This window comes from Thermobia domestica, chromosome 5, assembly GCF_964235325.1.
Source record: "Thermobia domestica chromosome 5, izTheDome1.hap1.1, whole genome shotgun sequence".
Lineage (NCBI taxonomy): Eukaryota > Metazoa > Arthropoda > Insecta > Zygentoma > Lepismatidae > Thermobia > Thermobia domestica.
In genome coordinates, this window is record NC_137458.1 from 257,765,755 (window position 1) to 257,787,883 (window position 22,129).

The window sequence follows — 22,129 nt, forward strand, 5'->3', positions numbered from 1 at the left end:
GAGTATGTTGCCAGTAAAATGCATCGTTATTCATATATTTTCTGAAGAATAATGAATTGATTATTTAATAAATGTCGATACACATTTTGGAGATGAAATAATATAAGGTTATTTTCTATGCGTTTTCGAAATCCATTCAAATTGACCTTTTAATTCCTTCGTCACTTGGAGAACTAAACCTGGAAACGAGAAGCTTCATCCACAGTTCCTTATACTAGCATTAAAATACATTAATTTGTGGTCAAGATTTAGTAACGCTAACAAAAATATATTAGATAGTAGTGTACAACACTTGTACTATATAATTAAGTTCAATTGTAAGAAGCTCATAGAATTCAAATTCCTTAAAGCGTGTATCCTTCTCTGACAGACAAATTCTTTATACATTAGATATTGAATTACCACCAAAATGGAACAATTTGTACTCAGCATTCCATTACGTTTACTTGAAGTTTAAGTTTGTTATGTAGAGAGTTACATCAATTGAATTTTAATATTTTAAAAATCAATAAATGCTAAGAAAGATTTTATAAAAGGTAAATAATTAAATACATTACGCAAATTTCTTTATTTTCTCACTTCAATCTGATAGAATTAACACATTGATATCATATCAAGTTTCAACCAAGGTATCCTCCAATAAAGCCAGTGGTTCCGTATCTCTGATATCTAAAACTGCCGTTGGGATCAGCGATGCTGTACTGTCCTGTAACAAGTGGACCGCTTCGAAGTTCAGTCTGTTGCTTACGATCTCCAGTCAAGTAATCACCTACGGTGTAACCAAATTGGTATTGAGGGTAGGACTGAAAAATAGATAAACATTGGTTTTAAGTATTCTATAAAGGTTATATTAGTGTCTTATAACGTGGGGCCCTTCTTTGAAGAGTTCTTGACAGTTTATTCAAAATCCAACTTCTGTCATTTCTAAGAAGAATCAGTTTCAATTTTAATCTTATTCATTGGTTGATATCTCAGCCTCAATCCAACACCCATGTCTCAGCATACAACATGAACTGAAGTGAGTTTTTTTATTATTAAATCGCGTTATATAAATTATATATAATTTAAGCAACTTCCCGCTACTGTTTTAAATGTCTAGCCTATTTTTTCTAAAGCTTTATAATTTTAATGATTGCTTTCATGCCACTTTAGTTCGTAAGGACATAAGTTTGGGACATAGTGTATCTGTGCACAGTTTCATACTCTTCGGCCCACCTTTTTCCTGCACTAGTGGAGTCGCACGTCAAATCTTGCTCGCACACTGTTTGCCGCACAAAACAAAAGTTCATTTTTTTGCGTATTTTTCGTAAAAGCAGTTACGTTTCAAATCTGCGTGTGCTTTAGGTACTTTTAAATTACACTTATTACAAATTTTGATATTTCGTGATCATCGCCCCACCCAACCGTTTTTTTTTTTTTTTTTTTGTCAGGTTATTATGAGACACATTTTATTCTACAATATCTATGCACAATTTAATTCGCCTCCGTCTATTTCTTCTTGCCCTTCCGGCGTCAACTTTCATCATTTTAGGTGCACAGTTTTATCCCCAGAAACCGATTTTACGCAGAAGGTAACAAACACGTGTTTTTATATTTTCTGCGTATTGTCCCTTAACACAGTTTCGTTACACTTGTAAATCTAATTTAGGTACTTCTGCTCTGCATTAATTACCAAATTTGCTATTTTGTGATTATAGGTTTCATGTGGCCTGTGTCCTCTTCAACCGTTTTGTTTCGAAATATACGAAACACGTATTCCTTTATTTTACCTCTACAATACCTAAGCACAATTTCATTCACTTTCGCCTACTTCTTGTTGCCTTTCGAACGTCGACCTTCAAAACTTTGGGTGGGATCTTTTACCCTCCAAAATTGTTATCCGCAGAAAATAACACTAGTATACAAAATTTTGCTTATTATTATTTCTTGATAATTTTTTATGTATTTTGACCCCCTGAACACGAATCCGCCACTTATTTTTTATGTAGTGTTAATATTTTCAGTGATATAAGCATGTTTTATTTTTCTACCTATACTGGTTTATGCAGAGCAATTTGCGTGTATTTATTTCGATACTCGCTAGGTGGTAGCGCATTTGTTATTAAAGATAATTGTTTGGAGTAACAAACAGAGAATATAGATTCTAAAGATTCATAGCAGAATTGTAAATTGATTAGATAGAGTCTAAACAATAATTAACCTGTAGCCAATTCTGGTAGTAATGAAATGGTCGCAAAGTGCTGCTTCCACATTTTCAAGAGTTATTTTATATCTGAGTGTATGTGCGTGTAGTTAAATGTCAGTGTGTAGTTAATGTATTTGAGCAACATGTCGTCGGGTCGGAAGTGCAAGTTACATGCGGATTCCTTTTGTTATGTGTGTTGATACTATATTGGTCCGAAGCATAGGATTGTGCCTGGAACAAAATTTTGTGCAGCCTCTAAAGCTTACTTCGGAATGGCGGTTGGGGATCTTGACAAGTCATGGGCCCCACATGTGTCTTGTGGTAATTGCAGGTCGATGTTGGAACATTGGTTGCGTGGGAATAGGAAAAGCATGCCGTTTGCCATTCCGCGAGTGTGGAGAGAACCTACCAACCATCATGATGATTGTTATTTTTGCATGATCAACGTGACGCACTATAAGAAAGGCAAGAACAGATGTCAGCTACAATACTTAAACATACCATCCTCCCGAGCACCTGTTCCGCACAATGAAGAATTCCCCATTCCCTCACCTCCGTCTCAAACGGTTTTCAGTGAAGAAGCAGCTTATTCCGACAGTTCAGATAGTTTGCTCGTTTTGGAAGATAGGGAGAAACCTCATTTACTGAACCAAAAAGAACTACCTAGGTAGATGATCTGATTAGAGATCTACAATTACCGAAAAATAAGTCCGAATTGCTAGCATCACGACTGAAAGAGTGGAACTTTCTACTTCCTTCCTGCAAACTATCTAAGTACAGAAGCAGACGCCAGCGTGTTTCCCTTTATTTTGCTGTTGAGAATTCATTGTGCTACTGTACAGATATCGGTGGTCTTTTTAGGGCAATTGGCCTTCAATATGAACCAAAGGAATGGCGACTGTTCATGGACAGTTCGAGTACTAGTCTGAAGGCTGTTATTTTGCACAACGGAAACCAGTATCCTTCAATCCCTATTGCATATTTCATCCACATGAAGGAAAGCTATTCAAGAGTGAAGCTGGTGTTGGAGAAAATTAAATACGAGGAACATCAATAGGACGTGTGTGGGGATTTCAAAATTATTGTTTTTCTTCTTGCGTTGCAAAGTGGTTATACTAAATATTCCTGCTTTTTATGTCTATGGGACAGTCGGGGAACTAACCAGCATTATGAACAAACCGTGTGGCCTGAAAGAACGGAGCTTATTCCAGGAACACGTAATGTGATAAATGAAGCATTAGTGTCCAGGGAGAAGATTCTCATGCCAACATTACATATCAAGCTGGGATTGGCAAAACAATTTGTGAAAGCTCTGGATTGCAATTCACCTGCCGTGCAATGTACGAAACAAATGTTTCCAGCCTTATCAGAGGCAAAAGTTCTGGCTGGAATTTTCACAGGGCCTCAGATTCGAGTCATGCTCAATAGTGCTACACTTAAACAGAAAATGACGGAGTTCGAAAGAAACGCTTGGGAGGCTTTTCATAAGTTGGTGACGGACTTTCTTGTGCATAACCGAAGTGAAGCATTTGATCACCAAGTTAAGACACTCATTGATCAATATCGAGCATTGGGATGTAGAATGTCTTTAAAATTACATATGTTTCATTCACACTTGGATTTATTTAGGAAGAATTTAAGAGATATTAGCGAAGAGCACGGGGAACGTTTCCGTAAGAACATCTAGGTAATGGAAAGAAGATACCAAGGAAGGTGGGACTGTGCAATGATGGGATTATATTTGGAGGTTAGTCCGTGACGAAGTGAACGTTTCCCACAAAAGAAAAAGAATCACTAACCTTCACTTTTGCCTACGGAATTCCAGTACTTGATTAACACTTTCCTGCAATCTCAATTAATTTTGTATATTTTTTTATAAGAAATGTAATATTCATATATTTTGGTATTTATGTATTGTTATGTAGATTTTTGTTACCCAGAAAGTTGATGTCCAAAATGTGTGTGTTATGTTTATAGTTCAATGTTCCTATAAGATACAATTGTATAATATGTTACTGTTTCAATAAAATCTGATATGCTTATATCATCACAAATTTTGACATTACGAGAAAATAACTGTCATATTCGTGTTCAGCGGCTACAAATCATTAAGAAACCAACGAAAAATCAACAGAAGCACGATTACAATGTTTGGGTTATGCTTGTAGTTCAATGTTCCTATAAAATACAATTGTATAATATGTTATTGTTTCAATAAAATCTGATATTCTTATCTCATCACAAATTTTAACATTAAGGGAAAATAACGGCCATACTCGTGTTCAGTGGGTGCAAATAATTAAGAAACCGACGAAAAACCAACATAAGCACGACCTTGATCAAAATTTGTATACCAGTGTAATAAACCAAGTATTCGCTTATTACATGTGTAGCATCTAAATGCCAAATTTTGTAAAAAAAACTCGGCTTGGATCACTAAGATGATGTTCCTTGTAAGTAACATAAATAGTGTATATGTGTATTTGTATTCATGGTTGAAATTGAGACATAAGTGGCTAAAGTTACTTGTAAATTGGATATGAGCCACAAGTTGTTTGTATGTTATCATGGAGCCAAAAAAGGTTGATGATATTGATATATAGGTTGATGCGACAAGGGTGACTGAGTATATTGTCAAGTTGTCAATATTAGTTGTTGAAGTATACTTACCTGTGAACCTTAGTGGTTGTAATGGCGTATATATATATATATATATATATATATGAAATGAATGAAATCTTTGAGTTTTACGTCCCGCGATTATGCCAGCTAGGCTAAAGGAGACGGTGATGATGAGTAATGAATGAAATGGTGGAATAATGGATGTGGGAGGAAACGGGAGAACCCCGAGAAAACCCACGCACACGGTGTTTGTCCACCACAAAGTTCACTTGGCGGGGGCTGGGATCGAACCCGGGACCCCAAGCACCAGAGGTGAACGCTCTACCACGAGCCACCGCGGCCCCCATATATATATATATATATATATATATATATATATATATATAGAGAGAGAGAGAGAGAGAGAGAGAGAGAGAGAGAGAGAGATAGATAAATTAACGGGTTAAAACAGTCTGGAAGTTGTTTAGTTATTCATTGCAAATTACTATTATGAACTTGAATGTTAAATAATTCTTTTGCTGAGTATAAAGCAAGAAATAAAACGACTACCTAACAAAATTGTTTCTTTGTTTATATGAGATACACATTTTATGTTCTGGGAACAGTAATCGTAGCTCTTACTATTCTCACATTATAAGTTATCTAAAGTTCATTCAACGAACCTTCTGATCCTGATGTAAACATTGTAGAATGGTATTACTCCGCCAGTCATCGGATGATTGGCTATCGGTCACCGCTTTTTTCGAGAAACACGTGCTTGTATCCTGTTGGCGTTTTGCATATTCCCCGCACGCAGCCATATTGTAAACTGTGATTCGCGCATAAGGTGGGCCAAACTCAGTTTCTACGCATGCGTATTCTCTTTCCTTGCATTAATTCAATTTAGTTCTTAGATAGAGTGTTGTTTCTGTTATTTCACTGTAAGTAAATTGTATTTCTGGTAATGAGCCTTATAAGCAACAAAAACATTGAAAAACAGCTTACTTGACAATGGACTATTTTCTTCTTCCGCATGGATGCGGCAAGGCTCTTTAACCAATAAAATGAAACAATTACCACGTGCATTTGTTTACATGAGGTACTGAACGTTCCTTGAATGAACTATAGCCGTATTTATCTCTATGAGTATTAATAGACCAACAGATATTGCTCTCCTGAAACTTTAAAATACTAAGTTTAAATGATGAATAATGAAAACAATTTTGATATTAGTTACTTAAGTAGTAGTTGTAAGCACATAGACTATATCCACCATATCCTCCCAACGAAGCAATGGCAGAAGCGGCAGCCACGAATGCAGCGAGCAAAACGATGACCTGTTAATGTGGGAAGTGTACAATAATACAGATTAAACACTTTAAACTAAAATGCTGTTTTAACTTGAAACAATAGTGTGGATATTGTTCGTATGAAGATGAAATATTCTAAACATTGGTAATAAAATTCTGCACCATCTTTACAAAGCTGAGTAAGACATTGCAATACATATAAATAAAAAAGTAAACTTAAACTCGATGCATTTTAGAGTTAATTATTTCTGGAAAATTCTGATAGCAGCAAAAGGGGAAACTTTAGTACAAAGTGTTTAAAGAAGTGTTTATTCTCTTCCCGGAAATGAAAGGTATTTTTTCTCAATCTTGATGGAATAAGCTTGAATAACTAAATTATTTATTTTGAAAATTGCAATAAAACTGTATTTTAAACCTAATAATTTCTAATTATTTTATTGGATATGGCTGATATTTGCTGCTAAGATTTACACATTTCAGTAAACCATCTTATGTGAATAGTCTTTAAAAGCCTTTATAAAATATATTGCACTTCGAAAATTTACCAAAACTACTATTAAAAACGAACCGAAGGAGTGTCTTGCCTTTATGGTAGAGACAAACTTGAATGATTATAGAACAAAATTTAATAGTTTTAAAGTTCCCCACTAGCATTTGTTCTTAGTGAAATAAGAGAGGAAGTAGTTTGGTTGATTCAACCAGTAAATGTTTTAAATTGCGTGTTGAGTTATAATAGAGTAGAAGTCAGATGATTAATTGCCAATATCATGTTTTATTTCTTCACTGTGGATATAACAAGTTAAATTTGTACATGTTTTATAAGTACAATCTATTATTATATAGCAATAACATTAGATGTAATGATAGTTTAAAAATAAAACACTTTTCTTTTCCCCGTTGCATTCAAATTTAGATTAATATGATACTGTTTTTTTTTTTTCAAATTTTCGATACTACGATTGGGTGCACTTTAATTATTATTTCAGTTATGTTTTATCTAATTACTCAGATGTGTTACAATTTTAATTGTGTAAATCTGTATTTAATATAGCCTATTAGAATGACATCTGAGCTTTAAGCGTTTAATTGTAATTGTAATATTACAAAGCTCTTAGTTTGTTTTCACATTGTTTCAATCTTTCTTCGCTTTTGTAGAATGAGAACAAAACACACAAGATACGATTACTAAACTACAAATATAACTTAACTGGAAAGAAGTCTCGAAGGGCATCAACAAATCAGGCAGCTTATTTATGTTATTGAATGTGTTGTCAGTACATCAGGAGTAAAGTTCCTTTTGATGTTTTTATTGATCAGAATTCACTGCCTTTTTCTATATTAGTAGGTTCCAATTTTCCTCACTATACAACAAGCAAAATGAGATCAAAATAATATATTACCTGGATGGAAGTGAAGAAAGAATTCTACTACTTACCTGGTAACAAAAGAAGCTTTCATAGATGCAAACAAAATGCAAAATGCAGAATAGCTCAAGCAAAGGTAGCATTTAAAAGTATCCATGAATCTTCTAACCAGTATTATCGATATTCAACTGAAGAAAATACTTATAGAAGCGTGTGTATTGAGTGTGGCATTGTATGGATGTGAGACATAGGCTCTAGTAAAAGAGGGAAAACAAAGAATGGTAGCCTTTGAAATAAAGTGTTATAGAAGCATCTTGAAAATTAGATATATCGATAAAGTATCAAATGATTGACTATGGCAAGTGGAAGGAGACAAAAGATAGTGTACTGAAGAATATGTGAGATACAATGATCGTTTCGGAATCATGGTATCAGTTATTGAGAGAGTGGCAAAACGAAAAATACTTACTGGAAGATCACAACTGAAATATACAAATTAATAATACCTACAAGATGAAGGGAAGAAAAAAGTATATGAACGAGAAGTCTATCTAAGTACAGGAAAGACTGAAAAGCTTCAACCAAACAATCGGAATATTTCTACCCAGGGATAAAGAAAACTGAGTGAGGCACATACTGATAGTACAGCCTGGTTTACACATTTGTGATTGAACTAATCACACCAAGGTCGATAAATCACTGTAGCAACAAAGAATAAAAAGCTTCTACCAATTTATAATCTCAGAATAGTTGAGGATATAATTGTAATAGCAATTAATGATTATGAAATTTTACAAAAGCAATACATTGCTACTTTGAACATAATATCAGATGTTGCGTTTTATAATACATTAAACAAGTTTAGTTCTGTATGAAGTAATTCATATCCAGTATTGCTATTTGTAAACGCACTGGATTCTATCCATTATAAGTTGAACATCTCTTAAACTACACAATGGGAGTAGCTAAACAATAGAAAAGAAATTTGATCTCCGGATTAGTAAGTTTCTTGTGGACAACATCGTGTCCGTGGGCATCGTTTAAATTCTTATTTTTCCTTCCACATTCTCATTCCACCAATTATTCCATCATCATTCACTTGCCTTAATCATCCGTATCCCTTAGCCTAAAGACATAATCGTGGAATCTCAAACTGAAATATTTAATCTTATTTCATTTTTTCACTCTTTTCATATTATTGCTACTTGTCATACATATTCATCTCGAAGCATATAAATACTGTCACGAAAACTACAATTTAACAACAGTAGAGATTAATGTTTGCATCTAAAATATTTTCTTCTTGGTCTATTCATAAACAGGATGACTCCTTAGCTTCAGCATCCTTATATCAAAGAACTGCTTTGGTTGAAGAGATGTGAGACATTCAGATACTAAATATATCCTAATACTCCTGTTCTGTGATAATGCAAAGATTTTTGAATAAAATAATGCAAAGATAATAATCTCATGCCGCACACAAAATACTTTACCTGAGATTGGAGTGACAAATTTAAAATACAGATTAGAAAACAAGTACTTCGTAGTATTAAAGTGTTGTTTGCTACTGTGTCCTTTGCCACAACTCGATTTTGGTGTTGTTTGCCACTATGTTGCCACATATTTTCATTGTGGTTTTATCAGTTCTCATTATCGTGAACATTCACACATATTTGAAGTAAACGGTTAGGGTCGCCAGGGATATGTTTGGTCCCCTGTGAATAAGTAGTAAATGTTCCCGGTATTGGGACGACAAAGATCTTACTGCCGTTGAAAAGGAATATCAAATTCGAAGCAAACCAACACAAAACAGCATTAATATCAGAATAGCTCCATAATTTTATATGATTGCATTTTCTCTCTAAACGCAGTTCTTAATATTTCGTCTTGTTATATAATGTTCTATTTTTCCCTTACGCCATAGGACTAAATAACTAGGTTTCATATACTGGTACGTATGTAAAATGAAATATTTCAGTTTTACGATTCTCTTTAATCCTGTGTAGGCTAAAGGAGACGGTGATGATTATAATGAATGAAAAATGGTGGAATGAAGAAATCCTCGATAACACCACGTATAGTTTTTGTTCTATTCAAAGCCAACTTTGTGAGAGATCGGATCAAACCAGTGATACCACACATCTGGGACCAACGCTCTACCATTTAGCCATTGTGGCTCCTTTATGCTTACGAATTGTAAGTGCAATAATTCCGGTCGTCCCATTTATAGGAAAAAAAATTTAAAATGCCAATTGTAACAAAATAAATAAATAAATAAATAAATAAGAAGTGCACATGTTAATTTACAATCCTCAAAGCTGATCTCATATAGCCCTCTTGCTAAGTCTAACTCGTTTCTAATACCTCACAGTAGCCTCTCTGAAGAGCTAACACATAGGAAGTAAGATTTATCCACTTAGAAACATTCAGTAATTCCTATAACGTCATATCATTTGGTTCATATTCCTAGCAGAATGCTATTAGTACTTTAATCTCTTTATTATTTACAAACTGCATATCGCCAATTAAATAAAATATAAATCCGAATGAAGCGTTACTTTTAACGTTCCGTTTTTGTAAATGATATCGATATTGTTGAATAAATAAGCTTTTCCCTATTACTAGTTGTGAATTCCATGCTTCACGTAAATACATTTGCAAACATTGAACACAAACATATCACGCACGACACAATATATCAAGTTCCAAATTTTGGACTTTTTAAATCTGGTCAAGGCAGAGGGGGAAATAGGCTCTACACAACTGGAGTTACAAACAGCTTGATTGCCGAAGTAAATAAATCTGAGAAAGTAACTGCATATACATGTTTGTTTCTCTTTGAAAAGATTATCACTAAAATCATCATAATTAATTTCTTTTTTGCATCACTATTACCTGAAGTGTTCATTCTAAGAAAAACTTTAAAAGTTACAGATATATTTATAATTTCTACAGACTGAGAATATATGAGACATGATCTTGTGTACGATTACATTTTAAAGATAGTTTAAATTGTTCTTTAGTTTCTTCTAGAAGTGTTTCAGTAACAAATGAGTTATCTTTTGACTGCATGTCAACTCCTGACATTTATATGGTCTAAATTTTCTCTTCAAACATCCACGCGTAAAGGGTTCAAACTGGAATAAATATAACCTTCCCGTTTCCTTCAGATATTTAATTACGGCACGTTTCTAAAGCTTGGTAGTTTTTCAGCCATGTGTTTCATTCTCTAGAGGTCCTTCCTGGCTATGGATAGTGTACGCGCCTTTGGTGTGAGAGGCCAGGGCTCGATTCCAGGCAAGACATTATGTGGTTCGGCTGGGACTAGGTCTCATATAACCTTGGTGCTGAACGGCACGCTAAGCTTAAATCTACTTCAATTCTTGCACACCCTATGTTGTTTCAGAAAGGCTATAAAGAAATCGTCCACTCGTGTATTTCAACAATATTTGTAATGATCTTTGTGAGCTTGAAAATATGAGAGTAAGAATGCAAAAGTCACTAAATTCTTTTATTATTAATGAACTAAATTTCATTCTTGTCACCAAAAATGTTTAGCAGGTTGTTAAATTCATATATTTAAGTCTGAAATACTAAAAGAAAAAATATCATGTTTTCCTCCCGAAGTTCTGGTCACTAATGTTTGTCGGATTACCTACCACCACCTTTTATGGGTGTGTATTACGGTTTGCCTAGATTCAACATTGGCAGCACATTCAAACATATACAATAGGTTTCAGCGATGGCTTAGTGATAGAGCGTTAACCTCTTGTACGTGAAGTTCTGGTTCTTGTCAAGTGAAATTTGTGATGGACAAACATCGTGTACGTGGGTTTTCTTGTAGTTCTCCCATTTGCTCCCACTTCACTCATTGATCAATTGCATTCATTTCTCATCATAACTGTCTCATTTAGCCTAGCCGTCATATAAGTGGGACGTAAGACGGAAAACTTTGAAGCTTTCAAACATATACTTATTGTTCGTCACGTAAATTTTGAAACACATTTGGCTGCTCTGTAAGCATAGAAATGAATACCTCGAATGCTTGTACTCAACTTGAATAAATTTAATTGCAGCATTAACAGCTAACAACGCAGTAATCCAGTAACATGCTTTGGACCATTGTATACATTCTGTTTATAACTATAATGAATTTTATTTTTATAATATAGTTGTCTGGTAAGCCTTAGCGTATGAGCCCATTTTCTGAATATCTTCAGAATTATGAGACAAGATAATTCAGCAAGAACATTGAAAGAGAAACAGTTGAAAGAGAAAAGCTTATTTCACGGCTTTCGACAACCTTTTACCCTTTTGAGGTACTATTAAATTATTGCTTACTATTGTGGTTTCTTATTTACCTAATGCATATAGATGCACTAGGCAGCACGAGAACATGCTTAAGTGCCCCATAATAGGAGTACTTTGATATAAATTTTACAAAGTAATATGAAATGTTTCTTTTTCTACTATTATAGCATTCTCGTCTGAATAATATGATGTAGGTTGTGGAAAGTGAGGTTAAGATATAAGGAAACGTCATATATGAACATGTTGTTCACTCTTTAAAATTAAAAATACTCATTTCTAAAATTTCATTAACAAAAATACAATATTTCCTACGTTAAGCGTCTCTCCAATATTCATATGTTAGCAAAACAAAAGCTAGCATAAAAGAAATGAATACAGACTGACGAACACAACTGAAGATGAAACGAAACTAATTTGAAATTACATTAAATCCTAATGTATAATTAGAAACGTTTTTTGAAATAACAGGTGCGGATAGATTTCTATAGATGGAGAGATAACATTAATAAGATATTCTGTGAATAAATTTACTTAATTCATAGCCTATGTGCTTTCCTACTCAATTTGGGATATAGCTTTAGGTTCGAAACAAACGACGGTTTAATTAGGTTGGTGCAATGAAATGTTCTTTCTCAACATGTAGTGGGAAATTTGCCTTAGCAACACAACACAGTTCCTCTAAGATCACTCCTCTAGTGTCACAGTCACGTCCAGTAAACATACTGGTATGCCCAGCCAGTCAGTGGGTAGTATATTATTCACCAGGATTCTCTGAAAGAGCACCATCGAGAACACACAACTGCTAGTATTTATTTTCTTTAGAACTTGAAATTGTGACTTTTCGTGAAGCAACTCTCAAGAAACATTAACAGTAATTTTTGGATGTCTAAACGCACTAATCGCCGTCTTTGATTTGTCAAATTTCCATTCTGACATGCAAAATTGCAAAATGATAATGGTGTGCACGGACAAACATCATATTTGAATGCGATCATCATAAACAGAAACGAAAAGGATCCTTGGAAAAATATTGCCCGGAAAAGCCATAGCAGGCGAACAAGACATAATTTCGTTTAGTTGCTCCGCGCAATCGGTAAGGTGAAAACGTTAGTTCCATATGTACTACAAGTTGACGAGCCAAAAAAAAAAAAAAAAAAAACGGTTTCTAAACCGATCAGTTCTTTGACTATAAGGAATAACCGGAAGAGTTTGCTAATTCAGATTGTAAATTAACTTTGAAGCAAAGTAATTGGTTTCTAAGTTGCAGCTCACGAATACCATACTCTAACAAATAGTGTTTCAAATAGAACGGTATCTAGTGTCTAATCTATAGACAGAATTAAGAAAATAGGGCATGGTTTAGGGTTTATTCTGTAATGTTGAAAGCCCAACATGTCAGAAAATATTGATTCCACTCAAATTTAATAAGGATAAATAACTTATCAAAGTGAAAAATATTTACAATAGGAACTGAACATTGCCAAATGCACTACTGTTCTTCATAACCAATTTAGAAGTTACAGCGTTATGTGCAGCAAATTCCATGAAAATAGTGATACGTGTTTGGCCGCTAACGTTAACTTCCTTGAACACCTTCACTAACTGCACAGATACAAGGAACTTGAATTTGCTTTATTGCAATCTTGTAATGCTTGTGATGTATAGCTAAGTTTCTTTGAAGGATGTATGCATTTCTGATGGACTTTGCATATAATGGAGTAAGTTGCCAGTACAAGGGGTACCCTTTTTCACATATTTCTGCATAAAATAATTTCTACAAAATGTCCAAAGCAAGTTCAAATACTCATTTGCATTTACAATGTATTATGAAAAATAAATAATCAAATAAGTTATGCAAAATTTCTTTAATATATCAATTTTATCGCATACAATTAACGCACAGATATAATATCAAATTTTATCCAAGGTATCCTCCGATGAGGCCAGTGGTTCCGTATCTCTGGTATCTGAAACTACCGTTGGGATCAGCAATGCTGTACTGTCCTGCTACAAGTGGACCGCTTCGAACCTCAGTCTGTTGCTTACGATCCCCAGTCAAGTAATCACCTACAGTGTAGCCAAACTGGTATTGAGGGTAAGACTGAAAGAATTGATAAATATTGAATATAATAATAAGTTTTCATTTTATAGTACATTGATAACTTGGAACCATTCATTTCAAAAGTCTTCTAAGCACTCCTCTCAAAATTCATCCGCTCACATTCCCCACAAAGAATAAGTTTTAGTCTTTTGCAATGTTTATAATATCCAATTTTCCCGTCCTCCTGTGCACACAGCATTCATAGAAGTATATCATTGCCCGTATTCTATGAATGATACATATGTTTTGCAATTTCTAGGTGCTGTTTTAAATTTTCACCTTTATTTCCTCAAACTGTTAATAATTACAATAACGCAACTACCATCCCAGTGTTCTGTAAATACTCCTAGTAATAATTACAATTTTTACCTCAATATTTCTGTATCGGGTTATGTTCATGCAATGAGTAGATAATTAAGGTTAAAATGGTTATTTCGTATTTACTATGTTATTGCCAGTATCAAGTATATACCGATTATTTATCTTGAAGCCACTTTTCGTTTGAAACGAACTGGAATTGGAAGATGTGAAATTACTTATTTGTGATTTAAGTCTATTTTAATGTCCATTATCATCTTAACATGAATTTACATTAAATTCGGTTATGAAATATTAACATTAAATAAAATAACTTGTATCATTGACGAAGTAAAGGACAGAATAACAGAAATTATTAAAATCAAATAATTAAAATTCCAAATCATTTTCAAGAAACCAAAAAATAACTAATCATTTAAAAATAATGATTTGACAAATATTCGACAACGTTAAACCAAATATTTGTTTCTGTGAAACAATGTTAAAGTCCATTTATATTCATTGTTGTGATTTGAACAGTATGTCTCTAATATGTAGTTTACCATTATTAGATTTTCTTGTTAATAAAGAGTAAAATCAGTTGTGTGAAAGCATAAGAAAGTGTTTGAACCAGGTCTACATTCACCAACAAGATAATTCTTAACTCGAATATCTCACAAAAATAACTATCACGTTTCTGGTAATTGAAATTAGTTGAATCCAACAGTGTACAAATATTTTCATGTAACTATTCAAGTAGATTAAATTTTCTTATAGGATACACGGTAGAAATCAGATAGACAAGGGTTCGGTCCCAGCCCATGTAAGTTTGTGATAGACAACATAGTGTCCATGTTTTTTCAGGTTCTCTCATGTTCTCCCATATTCTCATTTTATCAATTCCTTTCATAATAATTCACTTTCATTATTCACATCTCTACTTTACCCTAAAGAGCAAGACTAATATTTATAGAACTCGTTCAAATCGAATATATCAACTTAAAATGTAGAATGAAAATAATTTGAAATTAATTTGGGATACATACGTAGTAGTTATAAGCACCAAGTCCGTATCCACCAAGACCATATCCGCCATATCCACCCAACAAACCAACTGCAGAAGTGGCAGCCACGAAAGCTGCGAGCACAACGATGACCTGTTAATACGGAACATTTACTACCATACAGAGTGTACACATTGAAGCTGCAATTTTTTTAACTTGCAATAATAGAGTAGTTACCGTTCACATGAAGACCATTAAGTGAACATGGTATTTTATTAACCCCAAAATTAGAGAATATTTTTCAAAGGTTCTGACAGTAATGGATTTTCTTATTAAGAAAGATATAGGTGTGTATTATGTCATATACCATTTGGAAAGGTCTTATATTCTCTATGGAAAAGATGAAAGTTTTTTATCTTAATTTATTAAGCTAAGATAATTCAACTCTTTTCAAAATTGCTATTAAAACTAAAACATATCACTAATAATTTTCGTTTTGTATATTTAGAAGTCATAAATATTTGCAAAAAAAAATTTCACCAGATTCCAGTTAACGTTTGTATGTAGCGAATATGTAAAGTCGTTAAATATATAGCACTTCTAACTTTATGGTACAATGTATGATTAAAACTATTATTTAGAAAGGAAAAGATGATATTTTTGGGTGGTAATTGCGTTCAGAGCTTTCAGATAAATTAGGTTATATGAGATGTGAACCATCAGTTTAATCTAGGATCCGAACCACATGAGTTACTACCTGGAATTGAACCTGAGCTGATGCGCGTATGTTAACCATATTACCATGAATTACCTCTAAAATAAGCAGAGTGTCTTGTAGTTATGGCAGAGGTAAGGCAGTACTATTCTATGGACAAAATTTAAGACTTGTTAAAATTTACAGCTAATGTTAATTCATCATTAATCAAAGATGTACGAGTAGTTGAATCTACTGAAGATTTTAAATTAGTTTTGCATGTTTAATAATGTGATATGTTTTCCATGTATAATTGAATTATAATAGAGTCCGAGTTGCTCCCACATACTAAACTAATAATGTATTTTGCTGCAACTGTTAAAAGAACTAACCAAATTCAAATCCTTTGAACATATATAGACTAGTTCATTATTCACATTATCACCAATGTCACCGTAATATGAATCCATATTTCTTTACACATTTGAAATACAAATCTGTTAAATCTGCGCATGTACCTTGTTTCTCTTCTTACTTTATGAGAAAAATGGTCTAGAGTTAGAGATGGTGCTATGTTTCTAACTTAGTAGTGACATATTTTCGTCTGAACCTTGACAAAATTCTAGTAGTCGAACTAAATATTTGAATTCAATAGATACAATGATGAAACACTTACGAGACATAATGGAATTTCTCTATATTTATGATAAGTATGGCAAAAGAAGTATTGCATATAGGATGGCCGTAACCGAAATATACGAAAAAGATAATACTAGATGTATAAAAGAAAAATAAGAGGAAATACTATTTTTCAATACAGTTCAAATATTAAATCTTTCTCAGCACAAGGAAAAATGAAAAAGAACCAATCGTAAGGTTTGTAACCTGAAAAGAAGATTGAATGAGTGCCATAGTACTAGCACTAGTTTTGCCGTTATGCATCCAACTGACTACTCACAATGATCTCACGAGAAATTATAAATCATCATAGAAACAAAGAATTAAAACTTTGAATCTCATCCATATATCTAAACTTTGTTGGTACTCTTTATTTTATCCTCAACAATAATATAGAATTACTTTCTATCTTGACATACACAATTATAAGACATTTACCAACTCGTCCTTTCAATATTATGGTTATCTACCATATATACTACTCTGAAAAAATAAATAACCTTATAACCGCTACCAGGTTATAGAAGGATTTTTTGTGGACACTCTGTATATTTCGTAAAGACGGTGATTATTATTTTCGATTTATACTTTATTCTGCAACGCATATAAGTTCTTTCTTTGGTGGGAATTGCTTCTTTCCCACACAATTGGACAAAGAAGTCTTTCATCGTTTTCTCATATATATATATTTAAAACGTTGCTTTTGCTGAGAACATTTTGGTTAGTGACTAACCATTTCAGTGTTTCTCCCTGACTTATTATATGCACAGTATATATTCTGCAGTTATTTGGAACTGAATTAAGTGCTTTCTTTAATCGTTTATGGAAACATTACAATAGATTAGAGAAATACGGGCTGACCAGATGTCCCAGTAGCCAAAGTGGCACCAGCCTCACAATTTTCGTAGTCCGTTATCTGTACTTTCTCACGCCAGTGTTATCGCCGTGTCTAGTGCATTATGGGCAGTTGACTAAAATTAACATAAATTGTTTTCTATATTCTGTTTGTATGTGCATACAGGTGAGTAACTGAGTAATTTTTGAAATGAACTGCCAACACTATTCCGTTGACCATTGCAACCCGTAGCTTGAGTTTGGACGCTCAAGGAGTTTGACTACAGGTCTGGAAGATGCAACCACGCATCTCGCGTTGAACTTCAAACATAAGTTGTGTTAAGGGGCACAAGCTATTTAGCCGGTGAAGGACGATTTCTTACGGCTAGCCCCAATCAGTGAAATCCCAGGTCCGCAGACCTTGTGCGTTTCAAAAGTTATATTCGCGCCCTCCAATCTCAGAATTCAACTGTGAAGACCTTCTTTTCGTTTATTTACTCAAGATTTACTTTTACGCTGCAGGACTGTTCAGCGTAACAACTGGATTCATCGTGGGACGATCCAGACAACTTTTCCCCAGTGCCAATCCCCCAAGTGTGTTCATGGTGTGAGCAAAGTATTTATAGTGATACCTGAATTATAATCATATATATAGAAAGGGCTCTATTTCCCGAAAAGGGCAAAACGTAATTTCAGCGGCAAAATTTATTAGTGTCCAGTGTTGTGTTCATTTCTCTTCGTTATTTTTTTTTCAAAATAGTGTTCTAATAAATAAGTATAGTGTCATTTAACCCAGTGTGTTTTCGTTGTATGTATGAATGGTGTTTGTGTGCGTTATGGTCTGGATGACCGTCTGATCGTCCGTAAGGTTTTCGAGACGAGACGCCCGAACCTCTCGGCGCCTAATGCTCATCTCATTATTGAGACCGACGAGCTTTTTGGGAAACAGTTTGTAACCTTTCTTGGAGAGGTCTTCGTCGTCCTGTCCAGGTAAATTAAAGTATCAGGAGTATACTTATTGGTAATACCACGAGCCGAGGACAGCGACCAGAACTACAGGCGGTTACAAATAAATGGACGCCCGAACAGCGACTTGAACTCCTGCCGGTTACAGATAAATGACGCCCGAACAGCGACTCGAACACCTGTTGGTTACAAATAAATGACAGCCCGAACATGGACCACGAACTCCAGCCGGTTACAAATAAATGGACGCCCGAACATCGACTCGCACTCCAGCCGGTTATAAATAAATGGCGCCCGAACAGGGACACGAACACCTGGCGGTTACAAATAAATGGCGCCCGAACAGGGACTCGAACACCTGTTGGTTACAAATAAATGACAGCCCGAACATGGACCACGAACTCCAGCCGGTTACAAATAAATGGACGCCCGAACATCGACTCGCACTCCAGCCGGTTATAACCTCCAAAAAGGAGCAGCATAATAACAGCTAAGATTATTTCACGTCTCCTTATCTTAACTTCTTAGTTAATCCACCAACATGACAACTCTATTATTTTCCAAATTCATATATCCAACAACTGCTAATTCATTTGAAGAAACAAATGCTTCATGTGTATATGCTATTAGATGCCATCTCTTTGTTAACCAAATTATTAATAAACATAATGGATACTAAGTTTCAAATATGGTATTATATTTCTTATACTAGGACACTTTTCTGTTCGTTTGTAAATTAGAGTCAAATATCCCAATTTACATTTCAAGCAACTTCATACTAACTAGAAGTCAGCAATTTTATCAAGAGATTTTACTACCACTGAAGTGTCCATTTAGAGGGCCCAACTTGATAAAATATTATTGCAATTTGGTATTCCCAATGTTACGCAAACTCTTCAGTTAGTTATTTTACTTACAGCAAGGGTTTTCATTTTGGTGTATGCTTTGCAGTCCAGTATAGTACTGTACTTAAGCATTATGTCTGTTCTCCTTATATATGAGTTAAACGCAACTTTCATCCTTTGATTTCCTTCCGTTTGAGTGCAATTTCCTTTCCTCTTCTACTTCCAATAACACTGCTTTAGAAAATTATTTATTATATCAGATTCAGGAAAGAAATTTAAATACTTCAGCGAAGTTTCCATTTGCAGTTGTTTGGTAAGATATCTTCATGAAGTTATACATTTCAAACATGGAGTAGGGTCTATGCATTCAATTACAAATAAATGCATAGGTTTTGCCAAAATTATTCAGTAGCTGGCATTCAATATTTAAATCGTATCCAAATTCAATCACCATCAATATAAATATCTTACCATCATATGTAACCATCCAAAATTTAAAAGCTTTTTCCACTTTTCTCTTGTTTTGTAATCTAGCATAAATCTTACTACATTCACAATAAGACCAATTCTACTCAAATACAAATATATTCACTCTTTTACCTCGACTTAGCTATAAACCATGCAAGGAAAAATATAGTTAACGTAATCATTTTGGGAGCAAACAAACTAGGAAAACGCTTTTTTTAGTTTGAATCAATTCGCTTTGTAAGTTGTTGTTCAAATACACGAGACTCAAAGGCGTGCCACAAGTAACACCATAACTTGTACCGAATTGTGACAGATTAGGCCTGTGTTATGAAATATTGATTGTAAAGTCTAATGTGAACCTTAAAAATGTTGGAAATTATAAATTCAAATTACAAATAACTCTTCAAAATGAGGGAGATTTATAAGTGGTTTAAGTAGAAAACTATTTATTTTTGCCGACAAAGAGATCGTGAAATCAAATATTTCAGCTTAACATTCCCACACACCAGAGGTATATGCTATATCTCTGAGCCCTGTGCTTCCCTGAGTTCATCAAAAATATATATACAATAATTATGGACTTTAGGTGTTGTTTTGCACTTTGAATTGAATTACCATTACAAAATGTAGTGCGGTGCTTCCTCAACAGATTTCAGTGCTCTTATGACTGGAACATGTTCTTGTAGGTAAGATAAAGAAATAACTGACTGATGCACTTTTCAACATTTTAAAAATTGAAGTCTATTTTATAGTGGTCTCTCAACTTAGAGTATGATTGTGAAATATGGTCATTGTAAGGGGAGAGCTCAGACTGAAATTATTTAAAAATAAAGTCCTAGAGCAAACATTCGGACTCGAGAGGGACGGGAATAGAGAATAGTGACATCATAACCAAGAACGGCATATTTTATACGGTTTACCTCACATTGTTATGATCATTATATCTCGGTGGATCAGATGGATAGATAATGTACACAGAATGAAACAAAGTAGGAACGATTTCAAAATTTTAACTTGAAACCCAATCCGAGAAACACCTAGGCACAGATGAGGAGAAAATATTGTGATGAAATTCGTTAAAACAGGACTATGAAGTACAAACAAGATTTAGTTGGCTAACGACAGAAGCGAATAGAGAGTTTCTGCGAATGTGTCCTTAAACATCTGGGTTCCATACTCCATATAGTTTAATTGGTTATATCAAGGCTGGAACAGTCGATTAAGTTTAGTGTCAGTGGAGGCATGCGTTTGCAACAGAATGGTGTTGCTTAGAACCGTCGCGGCTCGAAAGAGAGTTGAAATGGGAAGATCACTTCAAAATTCGAGACTACGAGAGACAAGAAATTTCTCTAGTCCTGTAAAAAAAAACGATACTACTCTTACATCTCAAACAAATTTTTATTGTTACATGATTGATAATATAACGCTCATCAGTTAATAAAGATATAGTAAGAACATAAAGAAAACTATTTATTAACGATTAAAAATATGCAAGTCATTAGACATTATACTCCGGTAATAATTATAATTTAAATGTTGTTATATGTCACCTTTAGTGGATCTCTTGTATTGCGGAAGGGACCCAATTACGTCTAGATGAAATTCAGAAAGTTATGTAAATTCAGAATACATTTATAAAACGAAACGAGAAATGCTCCGGAAATCGAGACTAGACATGATATCTACAAAATTTATGAGACCGGATCAAAAACGCCTTATATTTCGCCTGTTGGACATTAGAACAGAGCCTCCTACGCGCTTGGCAATTAGATGACCTTCTGGCATGCTTAGAAATTAGAGAAATTTGTAAAGCAAACCCAACTAATACATTGACCGATTTTACTCAAACAATAGTTATGATATCTCAATTTTGTGATATATGTTCATTGTCTAAAGGCAACTTCTTTGAACATTTTCTGTAAATGTACAGGTGCCGCAAAATTGTATTAAGCTTTTTTCCAACACCGTTCGTTTTACCTTTGAAATAGCTCTGACTTGATTAAAACTAAAATATAACCAAAACAAATCACTCTGAAAAAATCAACATGCACTGCAGTGCGTGGCAGCCAAGTTCCGCGAAGAAAATGAAAACTGGCCTGCACTTCCGTAAGCATATTAAACACGAACAAGAGTTTGGGTAAAATCGCAGCTTTCGAGGCTCTGTAAAAACGATTCTCTCTCAGAGTAGAAACATGAGATTTAGAATTTAGGGAGGTATCCTAGATATGTACTCATATCCAAATCTTACATTCCCATCTTCAACCATTTTCGAGTACTGGATCGCTTAAAATATGCAGTTTTCAGGTTCACTGACTCACTGACTTTCTCATCAAATTGATTAGGTACTTTCCAATGAGATAGATACGTGAAACTTTACATAAAGGTACCTTATAATGACTTGAGCATGGAAAAAGTCCGAAATTTGAGGAATGTGCTATTGGACTTTTTTATGGCCGAAAAACTGTTTTAGC

The 22,129-nt window shown here is 34.1% G+C and overlaps 1 protein-coding gene across 1 annotated transcript; it reads right to left on the reverse strand.

Annotated features, from left to right (window-relative positions):
• Positions 1-620: 620 nt before the first annotated feature.
• Positions 621-21,924, reverse strand: LOC145685495 (larval cuticle protein A3A-like). The gene is made up of 4 exons (XM_081757893.1): positions 21,907-21,924; positions 13,749-13,872; positions 2,599-2,639; positions 621-803 (listed from the first exon to the last, which is right to left on the reverse strand). Exons 1-4 carry the CDS (start codon positions 21,922-21,924, stop codon positions 621-623), a joined length of 366 nt encoding a protein of 121 aa, XP_081614019.1.
• Positions 21,925-22,129: the final 205 nt, after the last annotated feature.